Source organism: Petromyzon marinus, chromosome 66 (assembly GCF_048934315.1).
Source record: "Petromyzon marinus isolate PM22_M1 ecotype Great Lakes invasive population chromosome 66, UKy_Petmar_22M1.pri1.0, whole genome shotgun sequence".
Lineage (NCBI taxonomy): Eukaryota > Metazoa > Chordata > Hyperoartia > Petromyzontiformes > Petromyzontidae > Petromyzon > Petromyzon marinus.
In genome coordinates, this window is record NC_133732.1 from 3,651,465 (window position 1) to 3,669,227 (window position 17,763).

The 17,763-nt window shown below is 47.1% G+C and overlaps 1 protein-coding gene across 1 annotated transcript in view; it reads right to left on the reverse strand.

The window, feature by feature from the left end:
• Window positions 1-17,763, reverse strand: part of LOC116957904 (sialate O-acetylesterase-like) — a 68,904-nt gene that overhangs the window by 26,395 nt on the left and 24,746 nt on the right. Inside the window, exons 8-9 of the mRNA XM_076054428.1 lie at window positions 12,041-12,174; window positions 10,974-11,128 (exon numbers count right to left, since the gene is read on the reverse strand). Coding sequence (XP_075910543.1) covers window positions 10,974-11,128; window positions 12,041-12,174 — 289 coding nt within the window. The remainder of the gene's footprint in view (window positions 1-10,973; window positions 11,129-12,040; window positions 12,175-17,763) is intronic.

The window sequence follows — 17,763 nt, forward strand, 5'->3', positions numbered from 1 at the left end:
GTTAACAATGTGTGTGTGGGTTAACAATGTGTGTTAGTGTGCGTTAACAATGTGTGTTAGCGTGCATTTACAATGTGTGTTAGTGTTTGTTAACAATGTGTGTTAGTATGTGTTAACAATGTGTGTTAGTGTGTGTTAACAATGTGTGATAGCGTGTGTTAACAATGTGTGTTAGTGTGTGTTAACAATGTGTGTTAGGGTGTGTTAACAATGTGTGTTAGTGTGTGTTAACAATGTGTGTTATTGTGTGTTAACAATGTGTGTTAGTGTGTGTTAACAATGTGTGTTAGTGTGCGTTAACAATGTGTGTTAGTGTGTGTTAACAATGTGTTAGTGTGTGTTAACAATGTGTGTTAGCGTGTGTTAACAATGTGTGTTAGTGTGTGTTAACAATGTGTGTTAGTGTGCGTTAACAATGTGTGTTAGTGTGTGTTAACAATGTGTTAGCGTGTGTTAACAATGTGTGTTAGTGTGTGTTAACAATGTGTGTTAGTGTGCGTTAACAATGTGTGTTAGTGTGTGTTAACAATGTGTTAGCGTGCGTTAACAATGTGTTAGCGTGCGTTAACAATGTGTGTTAGAGTGTGTTAACAATGCGTGTTAGTGTGTGTTAACAATGTGTGTTAGCGTGTGCTAACAATGTGTGTTAGTGTGTGTTAACAATGTGTTAGCGTGTGTTAACAATGTGTGTTAGTGTGTGTTAACAATGTGTGTTAGTGTGTGTTAACAATGTGTGTTAGCGTGTGCTAACAATGTGTGTTAGTGTGTGTTAACAATGTGTTAGCGTGTGTTAACAATGTGTGTTAGTGTGTGTTAACAATGTGTGTTAGTGTGTGTTAACAATGTGTGTTAGCGTGTGCTAACAATGTGTGTTAGTGTGTGTTAACAATGTGTTAGCGTGTGTTAACAATGTATGTTAGTGTGTGTTAACAATGCGTGTTAGTGTGTGTTAACAATGTGTGTTAGCGTGTGTTAACAATGTGTGTTAGTGTGTGTTAACAATGTGTGTTAGCGTGAGTTAACAATGTGTGTTAGTGTGTGTTAACAATGTGTGTTAGTGTGTGTTAACAATGTGTTAGCGTGCGTTAACAATGTGTGTTAGTGTGTGTTAACAATGTGTTAGCGTGTGTTAACAATGTGTGTTAGTGTGTGTTAACAATGTGTGTTAGTGTTAACAATGTGTGTTAGTGTGTGTTAACAATGTGTGTTAGCGTGTGTTAACAATGTGTGTTAGCGTGCATTGACAATGTGTGTTAGTGTGCATTTACAACGTGTGTTAGTGTGTGTTAACAATGTGTTAGTGTGTGTTAACAATGTGTGTTAGTGTGCGTTAACAATGTGTGTTAGTGTGTGTTAACAATGTGTGTTAGTGTGTGTTAACAATGTGTTAGTGTGTGTTAACAATGTGTGTTAGTGTGTGTTAACAATGTGTGATAGCGTGTGTTAACAATGTGTTAATGTGCATTAACAATGTGTGTTAGTGTGTGTTAACAATGTGTGTTAGTGTGCGTTAACAATGTGTCAGTGTGCGTTTACAATGTGTGTTAGTGTGTGTTAACAATGTGTTAGCGTGCGTTAATAATGTGTGTTAGTGTGTGTTAACAATGTGTTAGCGTGCGTTTACAATGTGTGTTAGTGTGTGTTAACAATGTGTGTTAGTGTGTGTTAACAATGTGTGTTAGTGTTTGTTAACAATGTGTGTTAGTGTGTGTTAACAATGTGTGTTAGTGTGTGTTAACAATGTGTGTTAGTGTGTGTTAACAATGTGTGTTAGTGTGTGTTAACAATGTGTGTTAGTGTGTGTTAACAATGTGTGTTAGTGTGTGTTAACAATGTGTGTTAGTGTGTGTTAACAATGTGTGTTAGTGTGTGTTAACAATGTGTGTTAGTGTGTGTTAACAATGTATGTTAGTGTGTGTTAACAATGTGTGTTAGTGTGTGTTAACAATGTGTGTTAGTGTGTGTTAACAATGTGTGTTAGTGTGTGTTAACAATGTGTTAGTGTGTGTTAACAATGTGTGTTAGTGTTAACAATGTGTGTTAATGTGCGTTAACAATGTGTGTGTGGGTTAACAATGTGTGTTAGTGTGCGTTAACAATGTGTGTTAGCGTGCATTTACAATGTGTGTTAGTGTTTGTTAACAATGTGTGTTAGTATGTGTTAACAATGTGTGTTAGTGTGTGTTAACAATGTGTGATAGCGTGTGTTAACAATGTGTGTTAGTGTGTGTTAACAATGTGTGTTAGGGTGTGTTAACAATGTGTGTTAGTGTGTGTTAACAATGTGTGTTATTGTGTGTTAACAATGTGTGTTAGTGTGTGTTAACAATGTGTGTTAGTGTGCGTTAACAATGTGTGTTAGTGTGTGTTAACAATGTGTTAGTGTGTGTTAACAATGTGTGTTAGCGTGTGTTAACAATGTGTGTTAGTGTGTGTTAACAATGTGTGTTAGTGTGCGTTAACAATGTGTGTTAGTGTGTGTTAACAAAAGTGTTAGCGTGTGTTAACAATGTGTGTTAGTGTGTGTTAACAATGTGTGTTAGTGTGCGTTAACAATGTGTGTTAGTGTGTGTTAACAATGTGTTAGCGTGCGTTAACAATGTGTTAGCGTGCGTTAACAATGTGTGTTAGAGTGTGTTAACAATGCGTGTTAGTGTGTGTTAACAATGTGTGTTAGCGTGTGCTAACAATGTGTGTTAGTGTGTGTTAACAATGTGTTAGCGTGTGTTAACAATGTGTGTTAGTGTGTGTTAACAATGTGTGTTAGTGTGTGTTAACAATGTGTGTTAGCGTGTGCTAACAATGTGTGTTAGTGTGTGTTAACAATGTGTTAGCGTGTGTTAACAATGTGTGTTAGTGTGTGTTAACAATGTGTGTTAGTGTGTGTTAACAATGTGTGTTAGCGTGTGCTAACAATGTGTGTTAGTGTGTGTTAACAATGTGTTAGCGTGTGTTAACAATGTATGTTAGTGTGTGTTAACAATGCGTGTTAGTGTGTGTTAACAATGTGTGTTAGCGTGTGTTAACAATGTGTGTTAGTGTGTGTTAACAATGTGTTAGCGTGTGTTAACAATGTATGTTAGTGTGTGTTAACAATGCGTGTTAGTGTGTGTTAACAATGTGTGTTAGCGTGCGTTAACAATGTGTGTTAGTGTGTGTTAACAATGTGTGTTAGTGTGTGTTAACAATGTGTTAGCGTGCGTTAACAATGTGTGTTAGTGTGTGTTAACAATGTGTTAGCGTGTGTTAACAATGTGTGTTAGTGTGTGTTAACAATGTGTGTTAGTGTTAACAATGTGTGTTAGTGTGTGTTAACAATGTGTGTTAGCGTGTGTTAACAATGTGTGTTAGCGTGCGTTGACAATGTGTGTTAGTGTGCATTTACAACGTGTGTTAGTGTGTGTTAACAATGTGTTAGTGTGTGTTAACAATGTGTGTTAGTGTGCGTTAACAATGTGTGTTAGTGTGTGTTAACAATGTGTGTTAGTGTGTGTTAACAATGTGTTAGTGTGTGTTAACAATGTGTGTTAGTGTGTGTTAACAATGTGTGATAGCGTGTGTTAACAATGTGTGTTAGTGTGTGTTAACAATGTGTGTTAGTGTGCGTTAACAATGTGTGTTAGTGTGTGTTAACAATGTGTGTTAGTGTGTGTTAACAATGTGTTAGTGTGTGTTAACAATGTGTGTTAGTGTTAACAATGTGTGTTAATGTGCGTTAACAATGTGTGTGTGGGTTAACAATGTGTGTTAGTGTGCGTTAACAATGTGTGTTAGCGTGTGTTAACAATGTGTGTTAGTGTGCATTTACAATGTGTGTTAGTGTTTGTTAACAATGTGTGTTAGTATGTGTTAACAATGTGTGTTAGTGTGTGTTAACAATGTGTGATAGCGTGTGTTAACAATGTGTGTTAGTGTGTGTTAACAATGTGTGTTAGGGTGTGTTAACAATGTGTGTTAGTGTGTGTTAACAATGTGTGTTATTGTGTGTTAACAATGTGTGTTAGTGTGTGTTAACAATGTGTGTTAGTGTGCGTTAACAATGTGTGTTAGTGTGTGTTAACAATGTGTTAGTGTGTGTTAACAATGTGTGTTAGCGTGTGTTAACAATGTGTGTTAGTGTGTGTTAACAATGTGTGTTAGTGTGCGTTAACAATGTGTGTTAGTGTGTGTTAACAATGTGTTAGCGTGTGTTAACAATGTGTGTTAGTGTGTGTTAACAATGTGTGTTAGTGTGCGTTAACAATGTGTGTTAGTGTGTGTTAACAATGTGTTAGCGTGCGTTAACAATGTGTTAGCGTGCGTTAACAATGTGTGTTAGAGTGTGTTAACAATGCGTGTTAGTGTGTGTTAACAATGTGTGTTAGCGTGTGCTAACAATGTGTGTTAGTGTGTGTTAACAATGTGTTAGCGTGTGTTAACAATGTGTGTTAGTGTGTGTTAACAATGTGTGTTAGTGTGTGTTAACAATGTGTGTTAGCGTGTGCTAACAATGTGTGTTAGTGTGTGTTAACAATGTGTTAGCGTGTGTTAACAATGTGTGTTAGTGTGTGTTAACAATGTGTGTTAGTGTGTGTTAACAATGTGTGTTAGCGTGTGCTAACAATGTGTGTTAGTGTGTGTTAACAATGTGTTAGCGTGTGTTAACAATGTATGTTAGTGTGTGTTAACAATGCGTGTTAGTGTGTGTTAACAATGTGTGTTAGCGTGTGTTAACAATGTGTGTTAGTGTGTGTTAACAATGTGTTAGCGTGTGTTAACAATGTATGTTAGTGTGTGTTAACAATGCGTGTTAGTGTGTGTTAACAATGTGTGTTAGCGTGCGTTAACAATGTGTGTTAGTGTGTGTTAACAATGTGTGTTAGTGTGTGTTAACAATGTGTTAGCGTGCGTTAACAATGTGTGTTAGTGTGTGTTAACAATGTGTTAGCGTGTGTTAACAATGTGTGTTAGTGTGTGTTAACAATGTGTGTTAGTGTTAACAATGTGTGTTAGTGTGTGTTAACAATGTGTGTTAGCGTGTGTTAACAATGTGTGTTAGCGTGCGTTGACAATGTGTGTTAGTGTGCATTTACAACGTGTGTTAGTGTGTGTTAACAATGTGTTAGTGTGTGTTAACAATGTGTGTTAGTGTGCGTTAACAATGTGTGTTAGTGTGTGTTAACAATGTGTGTTAGTGTGTGTTAACAATGTGTTAGTGTGTCTTAACAATGTGTGTTAGTGTGTGTTAACAATGTGTGATAGCGTGTGTTAACAATGTGTGTTAGTGTGTGTTAACAATGTGTGTTAGTGTGCGTTAACAATGTGTGTTAGCATGTGTTAACAATGTGTTAGTGTGTGTTAACAATGTGTGTTAGTGTGTGTTAACAATGTGTGTTAGTGTGTGTTAACAATGTGTGTTAGCATGTGTTAACAATGTGTTAGTGTGTGTTAACAATGTGTTAGCGTGCGTTAACAATGTGTGTTAGTGTGTGTTAACAATGTGTGTTAGTGTGTGTTAACAATGTGTTAGTGTGTGTTAACAATGTGTGTTAGTGTGTGTTAACAATGTGTGATAGCGTGTGTTAACAATGTGTGTTAGTGTGTGTTAACAATGTGTGTTAGTGTGCGTTAACAATGTGTGTTAGTGTGTGTTAACAATGTGTGTTAGTGTGTGTTAACAATGTGTTAGTGTGTGTTAACAATGTGTGTTAGTGTTAACAATGTGTGTTAATGTGCGTTAACAATGTGTGTGTGGGTTAACAATGTGTGTTAGTGTGCGTTAACAATGTGTGTTAGCGTGTGTTAACAATGTGTGTTAGTGTGCATTTACAATGTGTGTTAGTGTTTGTTAACAATGTGTGTTAGTATGTGTTAACAATGTGTGTTAGTGTGTGTTAACAATGTGTGATAGCGTGTGTTAACAATGTGTGTTAGTGTGTGTTAACAATGTGTGTTAGGGTGTGTTAACAATGTGTGTTAGTGTGTGTTAACAATGTGTGTTATTGTGTGTTAACAATGTGTGTTAGTGTGTGTTAACAATGTGTGTTAGTGTGCGTTAACAATGTGTGTTAGTGTGTGTTAACAATGTGTTAGTGTGTGTTAACAATGTGTGTTAGCGTGTGTTAACAATGTGTGTTAGTGTGTGTTAACAATGTGTGTTAGTGTGCGTTAACAATGTGTGTTAGTGTGTGTTAACAATGTGTTAGCGTGTGTTAACAATGTGTGTTAGTGTGTGTTAACAATGTGTGTTAGTGTGCGTTAACAATGTGTGTTAGTGTGTGTTAACAATGTGTTAGCGTGCGTTAACAATGTGTTAGCGTGCGTTAACAATGTGTGTTAGAATGTGTTAACAATGCGTGTTAGTGTGTGTTAACAATGTGTGTTAGCGTGTGCTAACAATGTGTGTTAGTGTGTGTTAACAATGTGTTAGCGTGTGTTAACAATGTGTGTTAGTGTGTGTTAACAATGTGTGTTAGTGTGTGTTAACAATGTGTGTTAGCGTGTGCTAACAATGTGTGTTAGTGTGTGTTAACAATGTGTTAGCGTGTGTTAACAATGTGTGTTAGTGTGTGTTAACAATGTGTGTTAGTGTGTGTTAACAATGTGTGTTAGCGTGTGCTAACAATGTGTGTTAGTGTGTGTTAACAATGTGTTAGCGTGTGTTAACAATGTATGTTAGTGTGTGTTAACAATGCGTGTTAGTGTGTGTTAACAATGTGTGTTAGCGTGTGTTAACAATGTGTGTTAGTGTGTGTTAACAATGTGTTAGCGTGTGTTAACAATGTATGTTAGTGTGTGTTAACAATGCGTGTTAGTGTGTGTTAACAATGTGTGTTAGCGTGCGTTAACAATGTGTGTTAGTGTGTGTTAACAATGTGTGTTAGTGTGTGTTAACAATGTGTTAGCGTGCGTTAACAATGTGTGTTAGTGTGTGTTAACAATGTGTTAGCGTGTGTTAACAATGTGTGTTAGTGTGTGTTAACAATGTGTGTTAGTGTTAACAATGTGTGTTAGTGTGTGTTAACAATGTGTGTTAGCGTGTGTTAACAATGTGTGTTAGCGTGCGTTGACAATGTGTGTTAGTGTGCATTTACAACGTGTGTTAGTGTGTGTTAACAATGTGTTAGTGTGTGTTAACAATGTGTGTTAGTGTGCGTTAACAATGTGTGTTAGTGTGTGTTAACAATGTGTGTTAGTGTGTGTTAACAATGTGTTAGTGTGTGTTAACAATGTGTGTTAGTGTGTGTTAACAATGTGTGATAGCGTGTGTTAACAATGTGTGTTAGTGTGTGTTAACAATGTGTGTTAGTGTGCGTTAACAATGTGTGTTAGCATGTGTTAACAATGTGTTAGTGTGTGTTAACAATGTGTGTTAGTGTGTGTTAACAATGTGTGTTAGTGTGTGTTAACAATGTGTGTTAGTGTGTGTTAACAATGTGTGTTAGTGTGTGTTAACAATGTGTGTTAGCGCGTGTTAACAATGTGTGTTAGCGTGTGTTAACAATGTGTGTTAGTGTGCGTTAACAATGTGTGTTAGTGTGTGTTAACAATGTGTGTTAGTGTGTGTTAACAATGTGTGTTAGTGTGTGTTAACAATGTGTGTTAGTGTGCGTTAACAATGTGTGTTAGTGTGTGTTAACAATGTGTGTTAGTGTGTGTTAACAATGTGTGTTAGTGTGCATTAACAATGTGTGTTAGCGTGCGTTAACAATGTGTGTTAGTGTGCGTTAACAATGTGTGTTAGTGTGTGTTAACAATGTGTGTTAGTGTGTGTTAACAATGTGTGTTAGTGTGCATTAACAATGTGTGTTAGCGTGCGTTAACAATGTGTGTTAGTGTGCGTTAACAATGTGTTAGTGTGTGTTAACAATGTGTGTTAGCGTGTGTTAACAATGTGTTAGCGTGCGTTAACAATGTGAGTTAGTGTGTGTTAACAATGTGTGTTAGTGTGTGTTAACAATGTGTGTTAGTGTGCGTTAACAATGTGTGTTAGTGTGTTAACAATGTGTGTTAGTGTGTGTTAACAATGTGTGATAGTGTGTGTTAACAATGTGTTAGTGTGTGTTAACAATGTGTGTTAGTGTGTGTTAACAATGTGTTAGTGTGTGTTAACAATGTGTGTTAGTGTGTGTTAACAATGTGTTAGTGTGTGTTAACAATGTGTTAGTGTGTGTTAACAATGTGTGTTAGTGTGTGGTAACATTGTGTGTTAGTGTGTGTTAACAATGTGTTAGTGTGTGTTAACAATGTGTGTTAGCGTGCGTTAATAATGTGTGTTAGTGTGTGTTAACAATGTGTGTTAGTGTGTGTTAACAATGTGTGTTAGTGTTAACAATGTGTTAGTGTGTGTTAACAATGTGTTAGCGTGCGTTAACAATGTATGTTAGTGTGTGTTAACAATGTGTGTTAGTGTGTGTTAACAATGTGTGTTAGTGTTAACAATGTGTTAGTGTGTGTTAACAATGTGTTAGCGTGCGTTAACAATGCATGTTAGTGTGTGTTAACAATGTGTGTTAGCGTGTGTTAACAATGTGTGTTAGTGTGTGTTAACAATGTGTTAGTGTGCGTTTACAATGTGTGTTAGTGTGTGTTAAGAATGTGTTAGCGTGCGTTAACAATGTGTGTTAGTGTGCGTTTACAATGTGTGTTAGTGTGCGTTAACAATGTGTGTTAGTGTGTGTTAACAATGTGTGTTAGTGTGTGTTAACAATGTGTTAGCGTGTGTTAACAATGTGTGTTAGTGTGTGTTAACAATGTGTGTTAGCGTGCGTTAACAATGTGTGTTAGCGTGCGTTAACAATGTGTGTTAGCGTGCGTTAACAATGTGTGTTAGTGTGCGTTAACAATGTGTGTTAGCGTGTGTTAACAATGTGTGTTAGCGTGTGTTAACAATGTGTGTTAGCGTGCGTTAACAATGTGTGTTAGTGTGCGTTAACAATGTGTGTTAGCGTGCGTTAACAATGTCTGTTAGCGTGTGTTAACAATGTGTTAGTGTGTGTTAACAATGTGTGTTAGTGTGTGTTAACAATGTGTGTTAGTGTGTGTTAACAATGTGTGTTAGTGTGTGTTAAGAATGTGTTAGCGTGCGTTAACAATGTGTGTTAGTGTGTGTTAACAATGTGTGTTAGTGTGCGTTAACAATGTGTGTTAGTGTGTGTTAACAATGTGTGTTAGTGTGCGTTAACAATGTGTGATAGCGTGTGTTAACAATGTGTGTTAACAATGTGTTATCGTGTGTATTAGCGTGTGTTAGCGTGTGTGTTAGCGTGTGTATTAGCGTGCGTATTAGCGTGTGTTAGCGTGTGTATTAGCGTGTGTATTAGCGTGTGTGTTAGCGTGTGTGTTAGCATGTGTATTAGCGTGTGTGTTAGCGTGTGTATTAGCGTGTGTGTTAGCGTGTGTATTAGCGTGTGTATTAGCGTGTGTGTTAGTGTGTGTATTAGCGTGTGTGTTAGCATGTGTATTAGCGTGTGCGTTAGCGTGTATTAGCGTGTGTGTTAGCGTGTGTATTAGCGTGTGCGTGTGTGTTAGCGTGTGTATTAGCGTGTGTATTAGCGTGTGTGTTAGCGTGTGTGTTAGCGTGTGTGTTAGTGTGTGTTAGCGTGTGTATTAGCGTGTGTGTTAGCGTGTGTGTTAGCGTGTGTGTTAGCGTGTGTATTAGCGTGTGTGTTAGCGTGTGTATTAGCGTGCGTATTAGTGAGTGTGTTAGCGTGTGTATTAGCGTGTGTGTTAGCGTGTGTATTAGCGTGTGTGTTAGCATGTGTATTAGCGTGTGTATTAGCGTGTGTGTTAGCATGTGTATTAGCGTGTGTGTTAGTGTGTATTAGTGTGTGTGTTAGCGTGTGTATTAGTGTGTGTGTTAGCGTGTGAATTAGCATGTGTGTGTGTGTTAGCATGTGTATTAGCGTGTATGTTAGCGTGTGTATTAGCGTGTGTGTTAGCGTGTGTATTAGCGTGTGTGTTAGCGTGTGTGTTAGCGTGTATTAGCGTGTGTGTGTGTTAACGTGTGCGTTAGCGTGTGTTAGCGTGTGTGTTAGCGTGTGTGTTAGCGTGAGCGTGTATTAGCGTGTGTGTGTGTGTGTGTTAGCGTGTGTGTTAGCGTGTGTGTTAGTGTGAGCGTGTGTTAGTGTGAGCGTGTGTTAGCGTGTGTATTAGCGTGTGTGTGTGTTAGCGTGTGTGTTAGTGTGCGTTAGCGTGTGCTTTAGCGTGTGTGTTAGCGTGCGTTAGCGTGTGTGTTAGCGTGCGTTAGCGTGTGTGTTAGTGTGCTTTAGCGCGTGTGTTAGTGTGCTTTAGCGTGTGTGTTAGCGTGCTTTAGCGTGTGTGTTAGCGTGCGTTAGCGTGTGTGTTAGCGTGCGTTAGCATGTGTATTAGCGTGTGTGCGTGTGTGTTAGCGTGTGTGTTAGCGTGTGTATTAGTGTGTATTAGCGTGTATTAGCGCGTGTGTTAGCGTGTGTATTAGTGTGTATTAGCGTGTATTAGCGTGTGTGGTAGCGTGTGTATTAGTGTGTATTAGCGTGTATTAGCGCATGTGTTAGCGTGTGTATTAGCGTGTGTTAGCGTGTGTGTGTTAGCGTGTGTATTAGTGTGTATTAGCGTGTATTAGCGCGTGTGTTAGCGTGTGCATTAGCGCGTGTGTTAGCGTGTGTTAGTGTGTGTGTGTTAGCATGTGTTAGTGTGTGTTAGCGTGTGTTAGCGTGTGTTAGCGTGTGTGTGTATGTGTGTGTGTGTTAGCGTGTGTTAGCGTGTGTTAGAGTGTGTTAGCGTGTGTTTGTGTGTGTGTGTGTTAGCGTGTGTTAGTGTGTGTTAGCGTGTGTTAGCGTGTGTTAGCGTGTGTTAGCGTGTGTTAGCGTGTGTTAGCGTGTGTTAGTGTGTGTTAGCGTGTGTTAGCGTGTGTTAGTGTGTGTTAGTGTGTGTTAGCGTGTGTTAGCGTGTGTTAGCGTGTGTTAGCGTGTGTTAGCGTGTGTTAGCGTGTATTAGAGCGAGCGAGTCCCCACATGCCGTAGGGCGACTCGCGGTCGCACAGGTCCAGGGTGACGGCCATGAAGGTTCCCGGCATTCTCCCGTTGGGGCAGTAGCCGCGGTCGGCGCTCTGGTGCCAGCGGACGCGCGGATACTCCTCACGCACGGAGCGCGGGTCGCTGGACGAGATCTACGCACGCACCAGCGGCAGCATCGTCATCATCGTCATCACCACCATCACCACCATCACCACTGTCACCACCACCATGATCGTCATCATCAGCAGCATCATCATCATCACCACCACCATCACCACTACCATCATCGTCATCATCATCGTCATCATCATCGTCATCATCATCGTCATCACCACCACCATCATCATCAGCATCATCATCACCATCACCACCATCACCACTACTATCATCCTCATCACCACCATCACCACTACCATCATCGTCATCACCACCATCACCACTACCATCATCGTCATCACCAGCATCATCGTCATCAACATCGTCATCACCAGCATCACCATCATCACCACCACCACCATCATCGTCATCACCACCACCATCAGCAGCATCATCGTCGTCACCACCATCACCACTATCAACACCATCACCACCACCATCATCATCACCATCATCATCAGCATCATCATCATCACCACCATCATCATCATCACCATCATCATCACCACCATCATCATCATCACCATCATCATCACCACCAGCATCATCACCAGCATCATCATCACCACCATCACCGCCATCACCACCAGCATCACCATCACCACCAGCATCATCGTCATCATCATCACCAGCATCATCGTCATCATCACCATCATCACCAGCATCATCAGCATCACCAGCATCATCATCATCACCATCAACATCACCACCATCATCGTCATCACTACCATCATCACCATCATCACCATCACCAGCATCACCATCGTCATCATCACCATCATCACCACCACCACCATCTTCATCATCACCACCATCACTACTATCACCACCCCCACCCACAACACCCCCCCACCCACACCACCCCCCCACCACCCCCCCACCACCCCCACCCCCCCCCCCCCCCCCACCTGTGCGAAGCCGAAGGGCAGGATGGGGTTGGTGGCACCGTGAGTGGCGGCGTGGAAGGCGCTCCGCCAGTCGTCCACCATGGCGGGGAAGGTGCAGTTGTAGAGGTCAGGGTTCACCTGGGTGTTCTCCTCCCCTGGTGGGGGGGTGGTGGGGGGGTGGTGGGGGGGTGGTGGGGGGGTGAGTGAGTTGTAGAGGTCAGGGTTCACCTGGGTGTTCTCCTCCCCTGGTGGGGGGGTGGTGGGGGGGTGGTGGGGGGGTGGTGGGGGGGTGAGTGAGTTGTAGAGGTCAGGGTTCACCTGGGTGTTCTCCTCCCCTGGTGGGGGGATGGTGGGGGGGTGGTGGGGGGGTGGTGGGGGGGTGAGTGAGTTGTAGAGGTCAGGGTTCACCTGGGTGTTCTCCTCCCCTGGTGGGGGGGTGGTGGGGGGGGTGGTGGGGGGTGGTGGGGGGGTGATTGAGTGGGTGGGTGAGTGGGTGGGTAGCTGAGTGGGTGGGTGGGTGAGTGGGTGGGTGGGTGAGTGAGTGAGTGGGTGGGGTGGGTGAGTGAGTGGGTGGGTAGGTGAGTGGGTGGGTGGGTGAGTGGGTGAGTGGGGTGGGTGAGTGAGTGGGTGGGTGAGTGGGTGGGTGGGTGGGTGAGTGGGTGGGTGGGGTGGGTGAGTGAGTGAGTGGGTGGGGTGGGTGAGTGAGTGGGTGGGTGAGTGGGTGGGTGGGTGGGTGAGTGAGTGAGTGGGTGAGTGGGTGGGTGAGTGGGTGAGTGAGTGGGTGAGTGAGTGGGTGGGTGGGTGAGTGGGTGAGTGAGTGGGTGAGTGAGTGGGTGAGTGAGTGGGTGAGTGAGTGAGTGGGTGGGGTGGGTGAGTGAGTGGGTGGGTAGGTGAGTGGGTGGGTGGGTGAGTGGGTGGGTGGGGTGGGTGAGTGAGTGGGTGGGGTGGGTGAGTGAGTGGGTGGGTAGGTGAGTGGGTGGGTGGGTGAGTGGGTGGGTGGGGTGGGTGAGTGAGTGGGTGGGTGAGTGGGTGGGTGGGTGAGTGGGTGGGTGGGGTGGGTGAGTGAGTGAGTGGTGGGGTGGGTGAGTGAGTGGGTGGGTAGGTGAGTGGGTGGGTGGGTGGGTGAGTGGGTGGGTGGGGTGGGTGAGTGAGTGGGTGGGTAGGTGAGTGGGTGGGTGGGTGAGTGGGTGGGTGGGGTGGGTGAGTGAGTGAGTGGGTGGGGTGGGTGAGTGAGTGGGTGGGTAGGTGAGTGGGTGGGTGGGTGAGTGGGTGGGTGGGTGGGGTGGGTGAGTGAGTGAGTGGGTGGGGTGGGTGAGTGAGTGGGTGGGTAGGTGAGTGGGTGGGTGGGTGAGTGGGTGAGTGGGGTGGGTGAGTGAGTGGGTGGGTAGGTGAGTGGGTGGGTGGGTGAGTGGGTGGGTGGGGTGGGTGAGTGAGTGAGTGGGTGGGGTGGGTGAGTGAGTGGGTGGGTAGGTGAGTGGGTGGGTGGGTGAGTGGGTGGGTGGGGTGGGTGGGGTGGGTGAGTGAGTGAGTGGGTGGGGTGGGTGAGTGAGTGGGTGCGTAGGTGAGTGGGTGGGTGGGTGAGTGGGTGGGTGGGGTGGGTGAGTGAGTGAGTTTCTCTGTCCATCTCCCTGCTTCTCTCCCCGTGTCTCTCTCCCCGTGTCTCTCTCTCCCCGTGTCTCTCTCTCCCCGTGTCTCTCTCCCCGTGTCTCTCTCCCCGTGTCTCTCTCTCCCCGTGTCTCTCTCTCCCCGTGTCTCTCTCTCCCCGTGTCTCTCTCTCCCCGTGTCTCTCTCCCCGTGTCTCTCTCTCCCCGTGTCTCTCTCCCCGTGTCTCTCTCCCCGTGTCTCTCTCTCCCCGTGTCTCTCTCTCCCCGTGTCTCTCTCTCCCCGTGTCTCTCTCTCCCCGTGTCTCTCTCCCCGTGTCTCTCTCCCCGTGTCTCTCTGACCGTGTCTCTCTCCCCGTGTCTCTCTCTCCCCGTGTCCCTCTCTCCATGTCTCTCTCTCCCCGTGTCTCTCTCTCCCCGTGTCCCTCTCTCCATGTCTTTCTCTCCACGTGTCTCTCTCCCCGTGTCTCTCTCTCCCTGTTTCAGTCTCCCCCCGTGTCTCTCCCCCCGTGTCTCTCTCCCCGTGTCTCTCTCTCCGTGTCTCTCTTCCCGTGTCTCTCTCTCTCTGTCCCCCATGTCTCTCTCCCCGTGTCTCTCCCTCCCCGTGTCTCTCTCCCCGTGTCTCTCTCCCCGTGTCTCTCTCCCCGTATCTCTCTCCCCGTGTTTCTCTCCCCGTGCCTCTCTCTCCCCATGTCTCTATCTCCCCGTGTCTCTCGCTCCCCATGTCTCTCTCTCCCCGTGTCTCTCTCTCCGTGTCTCTCTCCCCGTATCTCTCTCCCCGTGTCTCTCTCTCCCCGTGTCTCTCTCTTCCCGTGTCTCTCTCTCCCCGTGTCCCTCCTCTCCAAGTCTCTCTCTCCCCGTGTCTCTCTCTCCCCGTGTCTCTCTCTCCCCGTGTCTCTATCTCCCTGTGTCTCTCTCTCCCCGTGTCTCTCTCTCCCCATGTCTCTCTCTTCCCGTGTCTCTCTCTCCCCGTGTCCCTCCTCTCCATGTCTCTCTCTCCCCGTGTTTCTCTCCCCGTGTCTCTCTCTCCCTGTTTCTGTCTCCCCCCGTGTCTCTCCCCCCGTATCTCTCTCCCCGTGTCTCTCTCTTCCCGTGTCTCTCTCCCCGTGTCTCTCTCTCCCCGTGTCTCTCTCTCCCCGTGTCTCTCTCTCCCCGTGTCTCTCTCCCCGTGTCTCTCTCCCCGTGTCTCTCTGACCGTGTCTCTCTCCCCGTGTCTCTCTCTCCCCGTGTCCCTCTCTCCATGTCTCTCTCTCCCCGTGTCTCTCTCTCCCCGTGTCCCTCTCTCCATGTCTTTCTCTCCACGTGTCTCTCTCCCCGTGTCTCTCTCTCCCTGTTTCAGTCTCCCCCCGTGTCTCTCCCCCCGTGTCTCTCTCCCCGTGTCTCTCTCTCCGTGTCTCTCTTCCCGTGTCTCTCTCTCTCTGTCCCCCATGTCTCTCTCCCCGCGTCTCTCCCTCCCCGTGTCTCTCTCCCCGTGTCTCTCTCCCCGTGTCTCTCTCCCCGTATCTCTCTCCCCGTGTTTCTCTCCCCGTGCCTCTCTCTCCCCATGTCTCTATCTCCCCGTGTCTCTCGCTCCCCATGTCTCTCTCTCCCCGTGTCTCTCTCTCCGTGTCTCTCTCCCCGTATCTCTCTCCCCGTGTCTCTCTCTCCCCGTGTCTCTCTCTTCCCGTGTCTCTCTCTCCCCGTGTCCCTCCTCTCCAAGTCTCTCTCTCCCCGTGTCTCTCTCTCCCCGTGTCTCTCTCTCCCCGTGTCTCTATCTCCCTGTGTCTCTCTCTCCCCGTGTCTCTCTCTCCCCATGTCTCTCTCTTCCCGTGTCTCTCTCTCCCCGTGTCCCTCCTCTCCATGTCTCTCTCTCCCCGTGTCTCTCTCCCCGTGTCTCTCTCTCCCTGTTTCTGTCTCCCCCCGTGTCTCTCCCCCCGTATCTCTCTCCCCGTGTCTCTCTCTTCCCGTGTCTCTCTCTCCGTGTCTCTCTCCCCGTGTCTCTCTCTCTCTATCCCCCGTGTCTCTCTCCCCGTGTCTCTCCCTCCCCGTGTCTCTATCTCCCCGTGTCTCTCTCTCCCCGTGTCTCTCTCTCCCCGTGTCTCTCTCTCACCGCGTCTCTCTCTCCCCGTGTCTCTCTCTCCGTGTCTCTCTCTCCCCGTGTCTCTCTCTCCCCGTGTCTCTCTCCCCGTGTCTCTCTCCCCGTGTCTCTCTCCCCGTGTCTCTCTCTCCCCGTGTCTCTCTCTCCCCGTGTCTCTCTCCCCGTGTCTCTCTCCCCGTGTCTCTCTGACCGTGTCTCTCTCCCCGTGTCTCTCTCTCCCCGTGTCTCTCTCTCCCCGTGTCTCTCTCTCCCCGTGTCTCTCTCTCCCCGTGTCTCTCTCCCCGTGTCTCTCTGACCGTGTCTCTCTCCCCGTGTCTCTCTCTCCCCGTGTCTCTCTCTCCCCGTGTCTCTCTCTCCCCGTGTCTCTCTCTCCCCGTGTCTCTCTCTCCCCGTGTCTCTCTCCCCATGTCTCTCTCCCCGTGTCTCTCTGACCGTGTCTCTCTCCCCGTGTCTCTCTCTCCCCGTGTCTCTCTCTCCCCGTGTCCCTCTCTCCATGTCTCTCTCTCCCCGTGTCTCTCTCTCCCCGTGTCCCTCTCTCCATGTCTTTCTCTCCCCGTGTCTCTCTCCCCGTGTCTCTCTCTCCCTGTTTCTGTCTCCCCCCGTGTCTCTCCCCCCGTGTCTCTCTCCCCGTGTCTCTCTCTCCGTGTCTCTCTCCCCGTGTCTCTTTCTCTCTGTCCCCCATGTCTCTCTCCCCGTGTCTCTCCCTCCCCGTGTCTCTCTCCCCGTGTCTCTCTCCCCGTGTCTCTCTCCCCGTATCTCTCTCCCCGTGTTTCTCTCCCCGTGTTTCTCTCCCCGTGTCTCTCTCTCCCCATGTCTCTATCTCCCCGTGTCTCTCGCTCCCCATGTCTCTCTCCCCATGTCTCTCTCACCGTGTCTCTCTCTCCCCGTGTCTCTCTCCCCGTGACTCTCTCTCCCCGTGTCTCTCTCTCCCCGTGTCTCTCTCTCCCCGTGTCTCTCTCCCCGTGTCCCTCCCTCCCCGTGTCTCTCTTCCCGTGTCTCTCTCTCCCCGTGTCTCTCCCCGTGTCTCTCTCTCCCCGTGTCCCTCTCTCCGTGTCTCTCTCTCCCCGTGTCTCTCCCCCCGTGTCTCTCCCCCCGTGTCTCTCTCTGCCCGTGTCTCTCCCTCCCCATGTCTCTCTCCCCATGTCTCTCTCGCCGTGTCTCTCTCTCCCCGTGTCTCTCTCCCCGTGTCTCTCTCTCCCCGTGTCTCTCTACCCGTGTCTCTCTCTCCCCGTGTCTCTCTCTCCCCGTGTCTCTCTCCCCGTGTCTCTCTCCCCGTGTCTCTCCCTCCCCGTGTCTCTCTCCCCGTGTCTCTCTCTCCCCGTGTCTCTCCCCATGTCTCTCCCCGTGTCTCTCTCTCTCCCCGTGTCTCTCCCTCCCCGTGTCTCTCTCTCTCCCCGTGTCTCTCTCTCCCCGTGTCTCTCTCTCTCCGTGTCTCTCTCCCCGTGTCTCTCTCTCCCCGTGTCTCTCCCCGTGTCTCTCCCCGTGTCTCTCTCTCTCCCCGTGTCTCTCCCTCCCCGTGTCTCTCTCTCTCCCCGTGTCTCTCTCCGTGTGTCTCTCTCTCCCCATGTCTCTCTCTCTCCCCGTGTCTCTCTCTCCCCGTGTCTCTCCTCGTGTCTCTCCCCGTGTCTCTCTCTCCCCATTTCTCTCTCTCCCCGTGTCTCTCTACCCGTGTCTCTCTCTCCCCGTGTCTCTCCCCGTGTCTCTCTCCCCGTGTCTCTCCCCGTGTCTCTCTCTCCCCGTGTCTCTCTCTCTCCCCGTGTCTCTCTCTCTCCCCGTGTCTCTCTCTCCCCGTGTCTCTCCCCGTGTCTCTCCCCGTGTCTCTCCCCGTGTCTCTCTCCCCGTGTCTCTCTCTCTCCCCGTGTCTCTCTCTCTCCCCGTGTCTCTCTCTCCCCGTGTCTCTCTCTCTCCCCGTGTCTCTCTCTCTCCCCGTGTCTCTCTCTCCGTGTCTCTCTCTCCCCGTGTCTCTCTCTCCCCGTGTCTCTCCCCGTGTCTCTCCCCGTGTCTCTCTCCCCGTGTCTCTCTCTCTCCCCGTGTCTCTCTCTCCCCGTGTCTCTCTCCCCGTGTCT